The sequence below is a fragment of the Delphinapterus leucas genome, chromosome 3 (genome assembly GCF_059928025.1).
Source record: "Delphinapterus leucas isolate spDelLeu-1000000601 "Yukka" chromosome 3, BTC_Dleu_Yukka2, whole genome shotgun sequence".
Lineage (NCBI taxonomy): Eukaryota > Metazoa > Chordata > Mammalia > Artiodactyla > Monodontidae > Delphinapterus > Delphinapterus leucas.
In genome coordinates this window covers 111,863,049-111,881,100 of record NC_143131.1, presented here as the reverse complement: position 1 = coordinate 111,881,100, position 18,052 = coordinate 111,863,049, and the positions used below count along the sequence as shown (strand labels likewise).

At 41.0% G+C, this 18,052-nt stretch overlaps 1 protein-coding gene across 2 annotated transcripts in view; it reads right to left on the bottom strand.

Annotated features, from left to right (window-relative positions):
- Nucleotides 1-5,746: 5,746 nt before the first annotated feature.
- Nucleotides 5,747-18,052, bottom strand: part of HSPA4 (heat shock protein family A (Hsp70) member 4) — a 43,020-nt gene continuing 30,714 nt past the window's right edge. For both annotated transcript variants that reach the window (XM_022588795.3, XM_089909316.1), the window contains exons 11-19: nt 17,813-17,946; nt 16,405-16,586; nt 15,277-15,366; nt 13,362-13,514; nt 12,355-12,480; nt 11,461-11,568; nt 9,642-9,761; nt 8,138-8,299; nt 5,747-7,946 (exon numbers count right to left, since the gene is read on the bottom strand). In XM_022588795.3, the coding sequence (XP_022444503.1) occupies nt 7,743-7,946; nt 8,138-8,299; nt 9,642-9,761; nt 11,461-11,568; nt 12,355-12,480; nt 13,362-13,514; nt 15,277-15,366; nt 16,405-16,586; nt 17,813-17,946 (1,279 nt within the window). In that variant the 3' untranslated portion in view covers nt 5,747-7,742. The remainder of the gene's footprint in view (nt 7,947-8,137; nt 8,300-9,641; nt 9,762-11,460; nt 11,569-12,354; nt 12,481-13,361; nt 13,515-15,276; nt 15,367-16,404; nt 16,587-17,812; nt 17,947-18,052) is intronic.

Here is an 18,052-nt window from a genome sequence, read left to right as displayed (position 1 = left end):
CAGCTGAGCCACTGCTTTACCTCAGAGGAGAGCCCAGGAGCTGATCCACGGGGAGGATCTTCCCCACCACTCTGCCCTGCTGCTTCAGTTCAATCTCTTGTACCTGTTCTCCTGATTTGGCATTAAAGAAATCTGGAAAACAAGTAGCCAAGACAGAACTCACAGAGGGTGGGCAATGGCAGGAGATAATCCTCTTTAAATGGTTGGGGGTGGAGGAGAAGGCCTGGGGACCCTCATACACCAGGGAACCTTGTGTCTTTCATATCACTTAAACGGGGATACCTACCACGAGGCAAGGAGGGGACACTAAACTAGGTGTCTGGAGGCTCAAATTTACCCCAGTTCTTCTGAAGCTGGTCTTAATCCTCTGCAGCAGAGCCCAGGATTCAGAGAGTCATACAGCTGATTCCTGGGAAGCTCTATGCACACCTGGAGACCCTAACCTCTACAGAGGTCAGGAGCAGCCCCCTTCTGGGGCTACCAGTGGGATCACACCGAGTCAACAGGATAGGCTCAAGTCACAAGTAGTGTCCTCTGGCACTAGGTAGGATGGATTCACGTGCAGCTCAGGGGCAGGAAGCAACACTCCCTCTCCAACCCAGGGGCTAGTGACCATGCCCCCCAGAAGGAGGTCAGTGCCTCTCAGCTCCCTAGGCTGCCCATCGACAACGTTCCTTAGGAATCTGGGCTACTGGCAGGACAAGGGCAAGAAAGAAGTTTCCTCCACAGCCCTGGGACTGCTTATACCTGGGTCAGCTGCTCCTTGCACTGCTAATAGGGCATAAAAAGGAAAATTACATGCCTGGTGCTCACAATACCTTTATCCCTCTTGTCTGTCTAGAATGTCTTCCACATCCATCATTTCATGTGATGGGCAGAACTGGTGTGATCACAATTACACAGATGAAGAAACTAAGGCTCCTAGAGGTCTTTTTCCAAGTTAAAATATGGTCCATGATCAGCATCACCTGGGAGCTTGTTAGAACTGTAGTCTCCCAAGCCCCTACCGAATCAGGATCTGCCTTTTAGCAAGAGCCCCACCTGAATTTGAGAAGCACTGGGCTGGGTACTTACTCAAGATCTGGGGCCAGTCCAATATTCTTTTTTTTTAATATATAAATTTATTTATTTACTTACTTAGGCTGTGTTGGGTCTTCGTTGCTGTGTGCAGGCTTTCTCTAGTTGCAGCGAGCCGGGGCTACTCTTCGTTGCAGTGTGCGGGTTTCTCATTGCAGTGGCTTTTCTTGTTGCGGAGCATGGGCTCTAGGGCCTGCAGGCTTCAGTAGTTGTGGCAGGTGGGCTTAGTAGTTGTGGCTTGCGGGCTCTAGGGTACACAGGCTTAGGTAGTTGTGGCTTAGGTAGTTGTGGCATGTGTGCTCACTAATTGTGGCTTGCGGGCTCTAGAGTGCAGGCTCAGTAGTTGTGGCACACGGGCTTAGTTGCTCCGCGGCATGTGGGATCTTCCTGGACCAGGGCTCGAACCCGTGTCCCCTGCATTGGCAGGCGGACTCTTAAACACTGGGCCACCAGGGAAGTCCCCAATATTCTTTTACAACAAGTGATGCCACACTTTGAGTGATAAGGACCTTTTACTAGCAAAAGTCCATAAAAGTTCTCTGCTTTCTCGCCTGGGGGCTCTGTTAAACCACACTTGTTTTGCTCTTAGCTACCCTGGAGAGGAGATGGAGGTCTGCATTCTTTGAACTCTGGGACTCCTCAAGGAATAAAGCCTTTACTGGTGTCACCCCAGGCAAACGAAGAGCGATGCCGCCCTCAAGTGGCAGCTTCAACACTGCAGCTCACACAACACCAAATCAGAACTGACTGGAGGAAGGCCATCGGATTTTCAGGGAGCCAGATGATGTAATATGCAGAGCAATTGTTTTGGGGGGCAAAAGCCCCATATTCTAGGCACACACCTTTCCAGAAGATAAACGTTTTTCAAAATAGCTGGAATAGGGATTCCTGGCTCTGCCATCCACCTGCTCTGTCAGCTTCGCCTGCTTTGGCTTTTTCCTCATCCACAAAGCAGAGAGTTGAATATGTTTTCAAGAATAGTTCTCATGTTCTGAGTTTTTTATTCACTGAAAATACTGCACGTGTGTATTCAAGTATCCCGTGCTTCATGCTGGCTGCAGGGGGCAGTTGTGAACTAGGCAGAGTCCATCCTTCAGTTGAAGGATATAGAATAAACACAGACAGGACCCGTCACAGAGGAAAGGCCCCTCACCCAGCCTGGGGCTTTGTTTATGACTGCATGGGCCCTCTCAATTTTCTGAGTTCTATTACACACAACCCTCCTGGTCTTCATGGCAGTCTCACATGAGTTCTAGAAGACTGCCTACCGGCATTGCTGAAAGGTACCCTATCATTTGGGTCATCCTTTTCTGGAACATCTACTGATCCTGCTCATCCTCAGAAATGCTCTGCTGGGATTTACATCTTGGAAGCTGAGGCATTGAGGCGGTTTTCCAAGTGTTTCTAGCTTTCTCTCCCCCGAGCATTTAGCCAAGTCTTGACCAAATAGTAGACCAGTCTATTTTAAATTTTAAAGTGCATGTAGAGGGAGATTCCCTGGTGGTGCAGTGGTTAAGAATCCGTCTGCTAATGCAGGGAACACAGGTTCGATCCCTGGGCCAGGAAGATCCCACATGCCGTGGAGCGACTAAACCCGTGAGCCACAACTACTGAGCCTGCGCTTAGAGCCCTCAAGCCACAGCTACTGAAGCCCGTGCGCCTAGAGCCCAGGCGCCCGTGCGCCACAACAAGAGAAGCCACTGCAACGAGAAGCCCGTGCGCCACAACGAAGAGTAGCCCCCGCTCATCTCAACTAGAGAAAGCCCGCGCACAGCAATGAAGACCCAACACAGCCAAAACTAAATTAATTAATTAAAATAAATAATGTGCAGGTAGAAAAAACAATGTATACGGTGGGTAAGGGCCTGCTTACTTGTGATAAGAATTTTAAGTGCTCTCTCTCCCTCCATTGATCCAGGACTCCAAATCTTACCAGCCTACCTGGACTTTGAAGGATGTACACACGGACACAACTAATGGAAATGGCCCCAAACATAGCTCCATTTTTTTTTTCTGCTTGTTGTCCTTGAACCTGGCAAATCCCAGGTTAGAAGTATTTCCCCTTTTCTCCCTCCCTGCCCTTACAGCATGTGTCAAAACTGGAGTGACAAGGTCAGGATTAGCATGGCACTTGCTCATGGTTATTGGACGGATCTAGAAACCAGTCTGTATTTTCACATCCTCTGAGATCTTCCCTTCCCTGATCCCCCAGAAATGTATTCCCTCCGTTACCATCCTGGAAATGTTGCTCCTATCCCAACAACATGGCTGTTTTTCCATTTTGCCTCCTACCCTGCTGCTTAAGAGGTCACCTCCTTGATTTCTACAGTTACAACACCTGCTCCAAATTGCAGTAATCCAGCTCAGAGGACCAGGGCATTGAGAGTCATATCCCAGGGCTGCTCCAGCCAGAGGCAAGGGAGCACCACCCAGGAAAGGAATGCCATGGTCTCCGGGTAACTGGAGGAAACTATCCCCTTTTGCACACAAGACAGCAGGCCTAGGATGCTGCCCACCTCCTTCCTCCCCAAGTAGATCCCTCATTTCAACTAGGCCAAGCTTCCTGACCAGATACTCTCCTCCACCTGAGGCCTCACTGCATGCCCACAAAGCCCAGCTACCCCCCTTCTAAAGCATCCTCTCAGCATCTAACCCCACTGGCCACTGCCACCTCTCACTTCTCAAATCTCCCTCCTCCCTAACATGCCTCATGGATGATCATTCCCCTCTGGCAGCTGCTTGTTTCCTTCAAAGCTTCCCCTTCCTCTTCCTGACACAGCCAAACACCATCCTTTACTCTCTAAAGCAGGAAGAACACACCCTGACGCCCAAAGCTTCCTTCCACATCCAACTGTAGCTTCAGGATCTCTCGATTCCATGCCTGTACAATTTCCTAATCTTATCCAGACTCTCACAAACATCTGCACTGACTCCTGCAGTGCAGGAAGCTCCACATGTCTATTATGTCTTTTATTCCAGGTTTGAAACCTTGGAGCCATTCTTTTTGAAATATATTTTTAATTTAACATTATAAAATTCCAAAATGCTTATTACAGAAATCTTAGAAAATACAAACAAGCAAAAACTTACAAACAGAAATCACTCACAATCCCACAACTGGGAGAAAACCATTTCATTTTGAAGCACCTACCCAGTTTTGATATTTATGCAAACACCTTCCATGTTCTTTCCAAACATGGGAAGCTGTGCGTATTGTTTTATAACCTGTATTATAATTTTACATACAAAATGATCTGTTAAGCTACTTAAAGAAGAATGATTCAAATCAATCAAGTATACAAAGTGTACTACCAAAAGCCAGCTCAATATAAAATGTCAGTAGGCCCCTGAAGCCTAGCCTGAGTTGCCTTGTCATTACCCCATAAAGGTTAACTACTTCCTCTACTTCTAACAGCATGGCTGTTTTAAAGTCACTTTTCCATCTTCCCCCTTCCTCCTGTACCAAGACCTACCACTTCCCCCTTCATTTGGCTCATCCCCCTAAAATGTGGATTATTTTAAAAGTTCCACTACCTCCAACTTCCCCCAGGCCCCACTCACCCTGCACATATCACATGAGCATCCCTAAAACATTGTCACTCTCAGGTCAGGCTAAAAGCCCCAGTGCTCCACACCAGGACTCCAGTCTCTCAGCCCTACCACCTCTGACAGCGCCCCAACAAAAACCCCTCAAGATGTTTGATAGGCATCTCAAAGGCCACTGGTCTAACGCCTCTGTGTGAATTCTCATCAACCCGATGGGAGCCACAGAAGTTCTTCACGTTAAGCTGAAGCTGCCCCACTGCAAAACCGTCCCAACAGCCCTGGCTTGCCTCCAACACCCTCTTCCCAAGTGACACCGGGGATGCTGGTATCTCTCCTGGGTAAACAGGTATGCTACTCTTTCCAGGTGATTCCAACAGCCCTATAAAATGGCTACACTCTGGATGATCACTAGCTAGCTGGCTTCCCACTTATATTACCAGGTGTCCACTCTTCTCCCTAAGACAGAGGCCCAGAAAAAAAAAAAAAGACTTTACTCCAGACACTTCTTGAAGGTGGCGGGCACAGGCCCTGTTGGTAGGCCTGGCACCGGGACTATTAAGTAGCAGGACTACAGCGAGGAAGGCCCCAGACCCCTCCCCATCTAGGCCCTATGCTTTGTATAGTTAGTGTCTCTTCTGGTGGCTTCACCCCCTTTCAACACTCAACACCACCCCACATACACACCAAGACACACATACATGCACACACTGTTGGAACTGTCACTGGTAACAACTGTTACTAGCACATTCTGGGCCATGTCCTGTTCTTTGAAGGGGCACTCATCAGTCCTGGCACTGGCCTTTATAGGGCCGTAACTCACCTCCTGCTAATATCAAAACCGTCAAAGGCCCAGTCACAGGAGCAAGGTAAGGATTTCTAAGTCAGAGAACTGGGCCAAGACTCAGCATGGGAGAATAAGTATGGAAAGAGCTACTTCTTACCACCCAGTGTGCTAAGTCTCAAATGTTCTTCAGAATGGAGGTCTCTGACAAATGTTAACTACTTGGAATTTAGCTCAGAGGACTCTTACCTCTAGAGAAGAGTTTTTACTTAAAACACAAAAACATACAAACACACACATACACACCCTTCATTATGAAATTAAGAAAACCATTCCTTTGAGTGTAAGACAGGTTTCTTTTTATTAAGTTTTCCTAAAACTTGTCTCATGTTTACTGAATGTTTTTCTTTGTGTAAGAACATAACCTGGAGCTTTAACAAACCAATTGGGACAATGCAACCTGGATAAATGCTTGTCTGCACACAAGTCATTGATTACGATTCTCTGGCCTGGCCTCCATGTAAATCCAATTGGTCTTAAAGCCTATCTAAACAGAGAGCAAGCAGACCACATCATCTTATTTCTAGTTTAAACTTTAAACCTTAACCTCACCCCCATCCCAAGACCCACACCCTCCCCCACACACAAAAGAAAATTTTTAGAAGAAATGGCCATTAGGAACTGAGTCAGTTGCCTAAGAATTGGCTTAATCCTGCAGCCAGCACTCCTAAGTAGCTCTTAGCCTCACAGCAGGCCAGCTGGAACTCTTGAAGCAGGACAGGTAGAGAATGGACAGAGGAGGCTCTAAGAACAGGGCCAAAGTCCTGGTGCTGCGAGGCTTCCACACATGCTTACACTCCAACATAAATACACTTCCACCTTCCTCCTCTAAGTGTTGTTTCTCTATAGCACTTTAGAGCTTGTAACACTCTAAATATTTTAGTGCATGAGATGGACAGAAACATATTCTAGATATGCAAGGTATAATCTTATTTCTAACAACATAGGCCAAAATTAACAGAGCAGCTCTCTGTTATAGATTAACAATTACAAAGGTCCAAAAAGTAACCAACAAAGATTGTAACGGTTTCTAGGGCAGGTACCAGCTCTGGCCTCTAATACTACAGGTTTCCCTCAGTTTCCAAAATGCCTCACTCTTATCAACACTGCCCAAAGGGCAGTCACAGGGAATGCTTTGGTGCTCCTGACACTGGCTGCACAGTAAGAATGAGGTGTTGCTAAAGTCAGCACCACACTTCTTTAACACTTATTTCAGACTCATCCAGTACAATCCAGTGCATCTTAGTTTTCTGTATGATCTGTCCGCTGTTTAACACATACAAATTGGCAGATTCATGACAGATATTAACACAACACATAAGTGATTGTGAATGAGCAAAAAAGAACTTTTAACTCTTGTCGTAAGACTTCAAGCTATACCTCAAATTTACACAGAACATCTCACCTGAATAAGCAGGCCAGGATACAAATCTTCACACCATAATTAACAAGAATCAGTCCCTCAGTTAAATTTACCAGGCCTATATCCAACAGTACATCTACCCAATTCTAACCTTCTGAAGAGAAAATTATTTAGACTTTGATACCTGGGATATTAGTGGACATACTTTCAGGAACATACATTCTTAGGAAGAGCCTGCAGGTCTAAAATCCTCAGTTAACAACTTGCTCCAGGTGAAAGGATCTATTTTCCCAGGAGCAACACACGGCATTTGTAATAGGAGCTCCTTTAACTGGGGGAAGATGGGAAGCTAGGAAGACGGGGTGGGAGTCCCAGGGGAGCTGACTGACACGTGATGAAGCTCAGAGCATACCTTTTAGTTGTTCTGTTAATCCATGCCATGCTCTCTAGTCCTCAGAAACAGAGGGAGACCCCTCCTCCATCCCCACACCAAGGGGGGGGCCTTTGTGGCAATCTCCACAGCAGATCTGTGAAGCACAATTAGAGTTCCTGCCATATATGTCATAACAAAAAGTCTGCTTGATAGCTAGGTATAGCTTGTGCTATAGCTCAACTTTCTAAAACAAACTTCTCTTTGTATAAGCATGATTAAACATAAAAGGAGTGAAGCATAAGCTCAGTAAGACTAACTGGGCTTCTAAATAGTACCATTATGAAAAAGATACAATGCACTTCATTTCTGTATCTAACTATTTCGAAGTCAAAATGCTCCATACATTACCTATATCTCCCGCCACCCAAATCCCCTAAAAACTAAGAAATCTCCAGTATTTAATTGCTCTAGTTGATATTTAGAACAAAGTTGACAACTTAAAGCTTTATAATAGTCTGTTTTAATATAAACAATTGTTGGAATCAATCAATGTCCATTTCAGGAAGCTTCTTGTCTGAATCCGAAGGCAGAGCTGTGTCTGTACCCTGCTCAGCAGCCTGAGGGCCTGGGCTGTCTCCTTGTCCGTCCACTGGTCCATTCTGCTCTGCATTTTTTTGCTCCTCTTTTGGAGGTTCCACTTTGGGTTTCGGCTTTGAAATTATAGGGCTACAGATACTCATCAGCTCCTAGAACAATTGGAGAGAAAACTGTGGTTTCTTGTAACAAATTTTACATGGCATACTAAAATCCAAGTCCACCCTCTCCTACCCTATCCCCAAGCCAGAAGCAAAGACGCAATAATGAAATTCTCTCCTATTAATAATAAATAATGAGACTGACTAGAAAAGACTATTAAATCTTTAAAATTATACATTACTTTAATTTTAGCTTCAATCTCTTTTGCCTTGACAACTGGATCCATGGTCAGACTCTGCTTGTTCTGCAGATTCAGCTTGTTATTCATCCACTCCATGGCCTCATTTGTGCTTTTTTCTACCTTCACCATGTCAGCAGCATCCAAATGGTCATACTGGTCCTCCTGCAACCAGTAGCCAACCAGACAAGTGTCAAAGGATGATACTGTCCCTACTCAAACATTGCCTAGTTCTTCACCATCTTTCAAAAAGTTACAATCTTTCCCAAAATGAAGCCCACCTAGCCTCACAAACTACATAGACATTCAATTCCCTAAGAATTCAGAAAAGTAACCCCAATTTTTAAAACACAGAGGAAATACATTTAAAGGCCAAAATTACACAAGGTGGTAATTAAAATGCTTAAGCAGTATACATAGCACATGCTTTACACAAAATCTTATACAATGCAAAAAAAAAAAAATGACATGTCATTAGGTATGAGACCTGAGATTTAGGCATCCTTGTTAGGAGCCAAAATAATAATGAGTACAGTTTTTTAAAAGAGGCCTTTCAGGGCTTCCCTGGTGGCACGGTGGTTGAGAGTCCGCCTGCCAATGCAGGGGACACGGGTTCGTGCCCTGGTCCGGGAGGATCCTGCATGCCGCAGAGCGGCTGGGCCCGTGAGCCATGGCCGCTGAGCCTGCTCGTCCAGAGCCTGTGCTCCACAATGGGAGAGGTCATAGCAGTGAGAGGCCCACGTACCGCAAAAAAAAAAAAAAGAGGTCTTTCGAAAGAAGCACAATTTTTTAATTAAAAGTAATTTTTTTAGAAAGCTCAATTTATCTGTCTTAAAGTTTCTTACACTGACAATACATCAAGAACCTTGAGTATAATAGTGGACTTAACCAAACTATTTACCAAAGTTTGGGAGCCATCCAAACTTTGGAATCAGACCTCAGGCCAAATCCCAGCTCCCCCAATAGTAACCTTGAGTGAGGATTAAAGATGTTAGAAATTATCTATAAATGTTGATGCTACCACCTACTTCATAAGGGTACTGTGCAAATTTAATCAGATAATATATTTATGGAGTATATATCATATAGTGCTCAAAAATAATGAAAGTAGTTTATTGTTTATTTATATTTTATTTATATGTATTTAGTTTATTTATATGCAGTCCTACATCTGCATAACAAACCAAATTATTTGCCTAATGTGTTCTAACACCAAAATAGAGCAAGTTAAGTCAATGATCAAACATTTCAAAACAAGAAAAGGAAGCTGAATAATATTGCTCAATTCCATAGTCCCCTTATTAAAGAGAAGCAGCAACTCCCAGGGTTCTTAGTAAGATTAGATAAAATATTATACATTACATTAATATCCAAAAAGAAAATACTATCATTAAACAACAGTTAAAAAGAAGACAAAAAACTGCTACGTAACTGTCTTAATACTTAACTCTACCGAAACAATAGTAGGGAAGAGGAGAAGAAAAAAAAAAGAAAAAAAAAAAGATACCTTGTTTTTGAAAGAGCTGATTACTTTCATATACTGTTGGATTTGTTTCCCTAGTTCGTCAAATAATTTTGGTCTTTCTTCAGATTCCTGGAATCGTATCTTAATAGGCTGACCTAGATTCTTAACAGAAGAGAGAATATACAAATTCTTCACAGGGGAGTTTAAACTTTAAGAGTAGTATCTTTCTACTAAGACTGATTATGAATTAAAATACGTTTAATCTCCATGTTCTATATATAAGAAGTTGAATATTTTTCCCCAGCCAATTGAAATATATCCTCAGTCTACATGAGAATATACCTCAATACTGTTCCAAGTGGAGCCACTTCAACTTGTCACTTGAACCCTAGTTCTCAAAATACATTAGGGAGACAACCAAAAATTAGGTGCCTCCAGACAGTGATATGGTGTACTTCACCATATATGAAGTACACTTGAAAAAATAAATTTTCTTTTAAACCTGTATCTGACAAAGCCTCCAGCTGTAACCATCAATTTACCAGATAAGATTAAACACCAGAGTTGAAAAGGAGCAAAATCCAGACCAGGAATAAATCCTCGAGCACGAGTGATCAAGTTTTTTCATCAACTAAGTAAGGGAGGAGAAATGATGGAAGGAGAAGTACAGACACAGATTTAAGAGACATGTCAACAGAATGTATGGACGCTGTTTGGATCCTGAGTCAAACAAACTAAGAAATAATTTATGAAGCAACTGGAACCTGAAAACAGACTGAATATATGGTGATATTAATGGTGACATTAAGAAATTTTTATGCATGTGATAATGGTACAGCTTAAGGCTACATTTTCTTTTAAATACACACTGAAATATTTTTGGATTAAATATAACCTGAGAGACTTGCTTAAAATAACTGGGAGTGGAAACGAGCAGAAATGAAACAAAACCAGACATAAGTTGACAACAGTTGAAGCTATTATTCTGTCTACTTTCACGTGTTGGACATCTCCCATAATAAAAAGTAAATCAAAAACCTCAATGGCAAGGATCTCACTGGAGACTCTTTATATTCTTGCCAGAATGACAGGAAACTGCAGGCACTGTCCTTCAGCAATTCCATTCCAGAGGTTAGTCACAATGGCCCAGTCTGACAAGAAACTAAGTAATCCAGAGAAATGCAAAAAGTTCTTCTTGTGTATTTGCATCTTTTTCCAAACAAAAGGCCTCGGGCTTCCCTGGTGGTGCAGTGGTTGGGGGTCCGCCTGCCGATGCAGGGGGCGCAGGTTCGTGCCCCAGTCCGGGAGGATCCCGCGGGCCGCGGAGCGGCTGGGCCCGTAGGCCATGGCCGCTGGGCCTGCGCGTCCGGAGCCTGTGCTCCGCAGTGGGAGAGGCCGCAACAGTGAGAGGCCCGCGTACCACAAAAAAAAAAAAAAAAAAAGGCCTCAACTTTAAATAATTCTTTGTACTTTTAACTCTAAGGTGTAACTATCAGCTTCTTTAAATACAAAACCAGACGCTTCTGCTCTACTGAGAATCAAAGCTGTATACACGCAGCCCTGCTCCAACTGCACTGCAAGTACCTTTAGGACAGGGATGCATCTTGCTAGTCTTTCAATCTCTTGACACCAAGAACACAGTCAAGCTCCAATTCAGTGAAACAGTTTAGGTCTAAACTCAATTTTCAGAAAAATTCTTTTGCTATTACAAAGTTCTGAAAGAAAGTGAACCTAAGTGATAAAAAGTATAGCTCTTCAGTCACTTTCAATCTGCCTTCAATTACTTAACATGAGAATTACTCTCAATTTTGAGATACTCTCCATGGAAACTACAGCATTTCTGCTTTCAAGAGTCACTCACTTTTAATTCAGCCAATTTATCAACATAAACTTGCTTTGGCTGGTCTTCTCCATCCTCATACAACCAATTTTCAGTATCTTCTAGTTTTAAGGTAAAATTGTTACGGTCCTAAAGATGAAGGAAACATTGCAATTTAGTCAGTCAAAAATCAGTAGATTCACAAATGAAGAAACAGGCACAAACTATGATATTTATGGATTTTCTTTAAAATACGGGGGAGTGGAGAGATGGGGATATGGAAAACAAGACTGACAAAATGTTATTTTGCTTTATAGGTACAAAGGGGTTTATTACACTATTTTCTCCGCTGTAGGGGACAGATGGATATGTTTGAAAATTTCAGAATTAAAAACTACATTTAAAACTGAGTTACATAGTTAATAATACTATAGTGCATATATGAAAGTTACTAAGAGAATAAGTCTTAAAAGTTCTCATCACAAGAAAAAAATTTTTTAAGTACGTGTAGTGACGAATGTTTAACTAGACTTATTGTGGTAATCATTTAACAATGTATACGAACATCGAATCATTATGCTGTACACCTGAAACTAATATAAAGTTATATGTCAATTATACTGAATTTTTTTTAAGAAGTGAGTTAAAATAAACATCAGGGAAAAGTGAGCTGATTTAAAGAAAAATACTAGGTAAATAATAGCATGCAAAAATGTATCAAAAAGTGACACACCAAAAAAAGAGTGATGCACAACATCTAACCTTTGGGAAACACTCCATCAATAGAAAATAAAACGATATAAAACTTTTCCCCAAAAAAGTGCATTTTTAATCATTTTTCTGTATACCTACAGATACAAACTTCCCTTGTTAACTACATTTAAGGATCCTGCCGGAAGACGCACACTAAGTAGACACACTGCGGCACATACTTACATCTTCACTCACAAACTTCTCATATTCACCACTAAGCTTGTCTCTCATTTCGTACACGTATTCTTCTACTGCATTCTTAGCATCATTCCTCTCCTTCTCTAGTTTATCCTGCATGATCATCTTACCCTGTGAACAGTACAGTTAGACATTCAGAAAACTGAGACAATTTCCCCTTAACTATTAAGTAATATAAAAGTAGAAAAGCCTTCTTCCTCAAATCCTTTTAGTTCGGCGAATCATTCACGGAAAGAGAGCTAGAAGCATCAGCCCTTAGTAAATTATGAAGATCAAGTGAGAGTTCTGTGGGTGTACTTAGAAAAAAAGAGCAATAGAAGAAATATCAAGATGTTGAACTCAAAAGCAAAAATAAGGAAAAGAATTTAAGACAAGAGAACTTTAAGAAACTATTAGCTCAATGTCACAAGGTGAGTATACTCTGCTTGTATTACATACCCAGGAAAATCAAATTATTCATATAGTATAGATGCTAAAGGGTCTATGAAACAAAACTCTTCTAAGATCCAATGTATATATGATGAGAAATCTCACAGACAATAATTGAATAACTGTGCTCCAGGGTCCCAAACCTTGCATCGCTCACCATAACTAGAGTTACATATTGACTGGCAACAGGGAAAGGAACTAATAAACAAAATATTAAGGCTAATGTGATTTCTCCTGCTGATCAACTTCCCTGACCCTGGCCTCAAACATCCCGATCGCTAGTGAACAATCAAACTCACACACCCAAACATGAATGATACCTCCCCTAAATGTCAAAGATCTCAAAACAGAGTTTTTAGCAATAAAGACATAATATCACCATAAAAGAATTTTGATGTTATGTCTTGGGATCTATTAAACTTGTCCTCCACTACCCCAAAACCTAAAACTGTTCTCAAACCCCATACAACCTAAAATACATGAAGGTCACTAGACACAGAGTTTGAACGTAACAGTCAAGTTAACTTTTTAGCTTATTGTTCTAAAAGACTTAAAATAACCACCTCATTTTCAATGTACAAGTTGAGCATCTCTCTGTCTATCTGCCATAACAGCTGATTCTCAATTGGCAGGTCCACAGTACTGGTCTTCACTTTTGCCTTCTTGGCTTGAGGGGGCTGGTCCATCTTTTTGTCTTTTGACCCAGCTTGAGAGGTCTAAAATAACAGAAATCATTAAGAACACTTATACAGACTCTTAAACTTCCAAATGAGTCATGTTTCAAAAGCTGGTTTTGCTCTTTTATTAACTTAGTTTGTGTTCTTACAATATCTGGAAAGTTAAAAATATAAATATTTTTGACTATAAATAGTCAAATCCATAGAGATAGAAAGTAATGGTGGTTGCCAGGGGACGGGGGGAGGAGGGATAGAGGAATGGGAAATCGTTGCTTAACAGGTAGTTTTAGTTTTTGGCGAAATGAAAAAGACTGTAGCACAATGTGATTATACTTAACACTACTGATCTGTACCACACATACACTTATTTACATACATACACACAAAAACAACCTGCCATAATTCCACTATCAACATATAATCACTATTAAATATTCTCTAATTTTCTTCCACTCTTATCTAAACATATGAACATGCATAGGAAATTAGTGGGGAGAGGGTATGAAATTTTTAAGGATCAGAAATCCAGTACTAATATGACTTCCAGAGTATCTGCGCCTATTTACATTCTCACAAGGAGTAACAGAATCCATTCCACTGTACCCCGGCCAAAAAAAGGAATTCATTTACCATGATCTATTATTTTCGTTGGGTCAATAACCTTTTTTCACAAAGTTATAAGGCATACTTATTTCTTCAAATAGCCTAGTCATATTTCATCCAGCGTTCTCTTGGGATCTTTGTGATCCTTCCCCCCAAGTGATTGACTCTTCTAGCTTTTTTCTAATCTTCTATTATTTGTCTATGCAAGCTTTTATTGTTGAATCTATTCACCTTTTCCTTTGTGATTACTTTCATTGCTTTTACGCTTTGAAAGCTCTTGCTGATCCACAAATTGGCGGGGGGGGGGGTAGGTGGGGGGGGTGAGAATGCAGGCGGGTCCACCTCTCTCCTTTCTCCTCCCCGACCTTTCCAAACACAGAAAAATACGTACTTCTCTTGCCCACTGCTGCCCCCAACCCAGGCAGTAACAGGTCTTCCACCTTGGAAAAGGCCTACAGTACACTAAAGCATCTATGAGGATGATTTCCTCTGCATTTTTTTTGTTACAATTATTTGCACAGCTAAAGGAATAAAATTTGTTAACTGACATGAAAATGGGTACCAGACTTAAGCCTCCTAAAGGCTCTGCCAAACTTTTTTAAATGCCACAATCAGAAATACATTAGAAGGTGAAATTATACACTGCAATGTCAAATAATTTGAAAGAAAAGCTGTTTTCAATGCTGATGACAAAATTTAAACATGAAAACTCAAAAGTTAAAGAACAGGTTGTAAAGGATCCAAAAATGCTACATATTCATTTAAATACTTGGGATAAATATTAACATTATTTACAAAATATATTTCAAAACATTATTATTGAAAACTGTATTTCAACAAAAAGACAAGTTTCAGAGAGTTGACAAAATTTGAAAGAAACACCTTTCATTGTTTATTAGTAAAGAATAAATTATGGGTAGGATGACTTATTAGTAACAGCCATTCAGAAACCAGCATGAACCAATCACTAGCCTAGTAAAACTAGGGCTTTTGAGTGCTTCCTTCCCACAAACCATCCAGATTGAAGTTCAAAGACCATTTTGCCAAAGATACTTTCCAACCATACTACAAAATCTTGCTTTAAAGACTGTTCAGATAAATGAAGATTTCTAATATAATTCCCTTCCAAGACATAATATGTCAGCCAAAACCATTATGTAAAAAGACGGCAAATCATACTCTAAAACACAATTCATACCTCCATTTCTTCAGACTCTGCCTTATTTTCTGCTGGTGTCTGCTGCTGTTGCTCTTCAACATGTGGTTCCTCCTGATCCACTTGCATCTTCTGAAAAACAGGTCACATCAAATCCTGAAACTAGGAAATACTAGTGAAAGACTAAGCAACCTTCATGACACATTGGCAAAATCACATGATGTGGAATTCCTACGAATTACCAACAATCAGACAACCCAGACTCAAATTCCAGCTATAACACATATGTTACACTTAGAACATGGAAGTTTTCCTCTCTGGATCTCGGTTACTACATCTGTACAATGGAAATAACTCTTGCCTTGTCCTTATATAAATAGGAGCGGCTATAGAACTACATTGTAAAACTATAGCAGTACTTATAAGCACACAGCGTGGCAATATTTAACACAATAAAATCCAAAGAAAGCATGAGTTTCTCCTAGCTTCCTCATGAATACATTTCTCTCAAAAGTCTTAACTTTTTCTAGCAGTTTTCAAATCAGCCTTTCCATCCTCAAAAGTACAACCACTGTGTACATTAGGGGAGGTGGACACCTTGAAAATTCTGTTAAAGGTGTTAAAAGAACAAAGGCTGACAGAAATGACAAAGAAGGGAGAAGTTTGTAGAGACCTTGAATCACACTGGCTTTCAATGCCTGCAGCACATTATAATGACCTTGGAGGCTTTTAAAACTGACACCTGGGCTCTAGCCCAGACCAAGTCAAACAAAATCTGTGGGGATGAGACCCCAAACATTTATAGTTTTATAAAGCCTTGATTTTTATACACAGTAAGTACAAGACCCAGTGCATAATTCCAACAAATGAGTGTGAATTCTATGCTACCTGTGGAAATAATCAACTGAGACTCAGCATTCCCCAGTAATCAGAAAGAACCAAGAATAAGTCAAATTGAGAGGTGCATGGTCTGAAGGAGGAAGCCAACTATGTTCCACTTCTATACAAATTCTGTATAAAGACTTTGTGCTAGCTCACATATGATGGGGTACGCATGCAAACCTACTCTCAGCAGCTCTGTCACCCAGTCTATTTGCTAGAATTTCTAGACAAGTGTCACCTCTGAGCCATTATGAATGGCCTAAAATGGTATAAGATTGTCTAGATTACCTCTTCCTCCTTTGCATTCTGATCTGTTTCCATCGGTTCCTCATTTTCTTCAAACTTGTGCACTTCCACTAGAGATGCACTGGACACACTGAAGATGCCATGGACATTTACTCGAACCTTGACTTTCACTTTTGAACTGGAGCCATCAGACTGAGGGGTGACTTTCTGAACTGAAAACTGAGCTAAGGACATAAGAAAGACAAAAGAGAACACATAACCTAAGAGGATGAATTCAAACACAAATACATGCCCATACTGCCAGGTTATGTCCATTTCTCAGTGAAAGGTCAGTAACATGATACTTCAAATAAGCAAAGTGGGCACTCTTAGAATCTTGCTAAATCATCAGATTTCTCCTTCCTCTCTCACAAATAGTCAAACTCTTATTTATCTTGTCTCAATTAAGGACTCAAGTACCTCCTAACTCTTCAAACATGTCCTTCCCTCCAGTGCCTTACTCCAATTCATCTTTATAGGCTACTGCCAGATGAATTCCTAGAATAGATTTGTCCCACTTTCCTCTACTGAAAACCCCAGTGATTCCATACTGCTTGTGACTTATCAAGAAACTGCCATTTCTAGATTCAGTTACTATACCAGGGTTTTGCTTATGTTTTTTAATTCATAAAACTCTGTAAAGTATGAATTATCACACCTAGTCCTGTTTTACAAATGAGGAAAACAGAGTAGGTTAACTTTCCAAGCTTCTAAGTGCCATTCAAGATATTCCTAATACTTTACCCATGTATTCTAGTTCCGTAATTATCATATTAACTCTAGTTTCTCTCTCCTCGACTGGTATTATATCCAGATTCTAAGTTTCTCAGAGTCAATGAAGACTCAAGCCAACATGGTTCCATAACCTGTGATACTGATTATCACAATTTTCTAATGATTTTCTGTGTACACCTAACTCTATGTTAGGGTCAGAATTGAATCTCCTCAACTCCTTTCAGTAACTAGCACCACATTATGCACAAGGTATAACAATCATGTGCATTAACCAAGAACTACAGCCCAGGGAATTCCCTGGCAGTCCAGTGGTTAGGACTCTGTGCTTTCACTGCCGAGGGCGTGGGTTTGATCCCTGGTCGGGGAACTAACTTCCTGCAAGCTGCACAGAGCATCAATCAATCAATCAATCAATCAATAAAAATAAAAACTAAACTAAAAAAATTTTAATTAAAAAAAAAAGAAAACAAGAACTACAGCCCACAATAGGAAATCCAATTAAATAATGACCATCCTGCTGGTTCTAAACCTGGTAATACGACTGAAAGTGGTTTTTTTGTGCGTGTGATCTAAAATACCTAAATTTCAGCATACTCTACTTGCTTTGCTATTCCAGTTCTCCCAAGCACACATAATTTTTTTTTCTTTTTTTTTTAATTCCCAATTCTTTACTTACCTATAGCAGGATCTGGATAGGGCAAATCCTGAGGAGCGCTATAATAGGCCTCAAGAGTGAAAGGTTCCTTTCTATAAAATGTGAGTACTTTAGAGAAAGGAGCAGCATGATTTTTTGAAAAGACTTCACAGTCACTGAACAGAGAGAGGAAAAAGACAAAAACACAAATTTAGGACATTGCTAACACTTTTTACCCATGTATTCTAGATTTGTAATTACTGTATAGCTCTAGTTACTCTT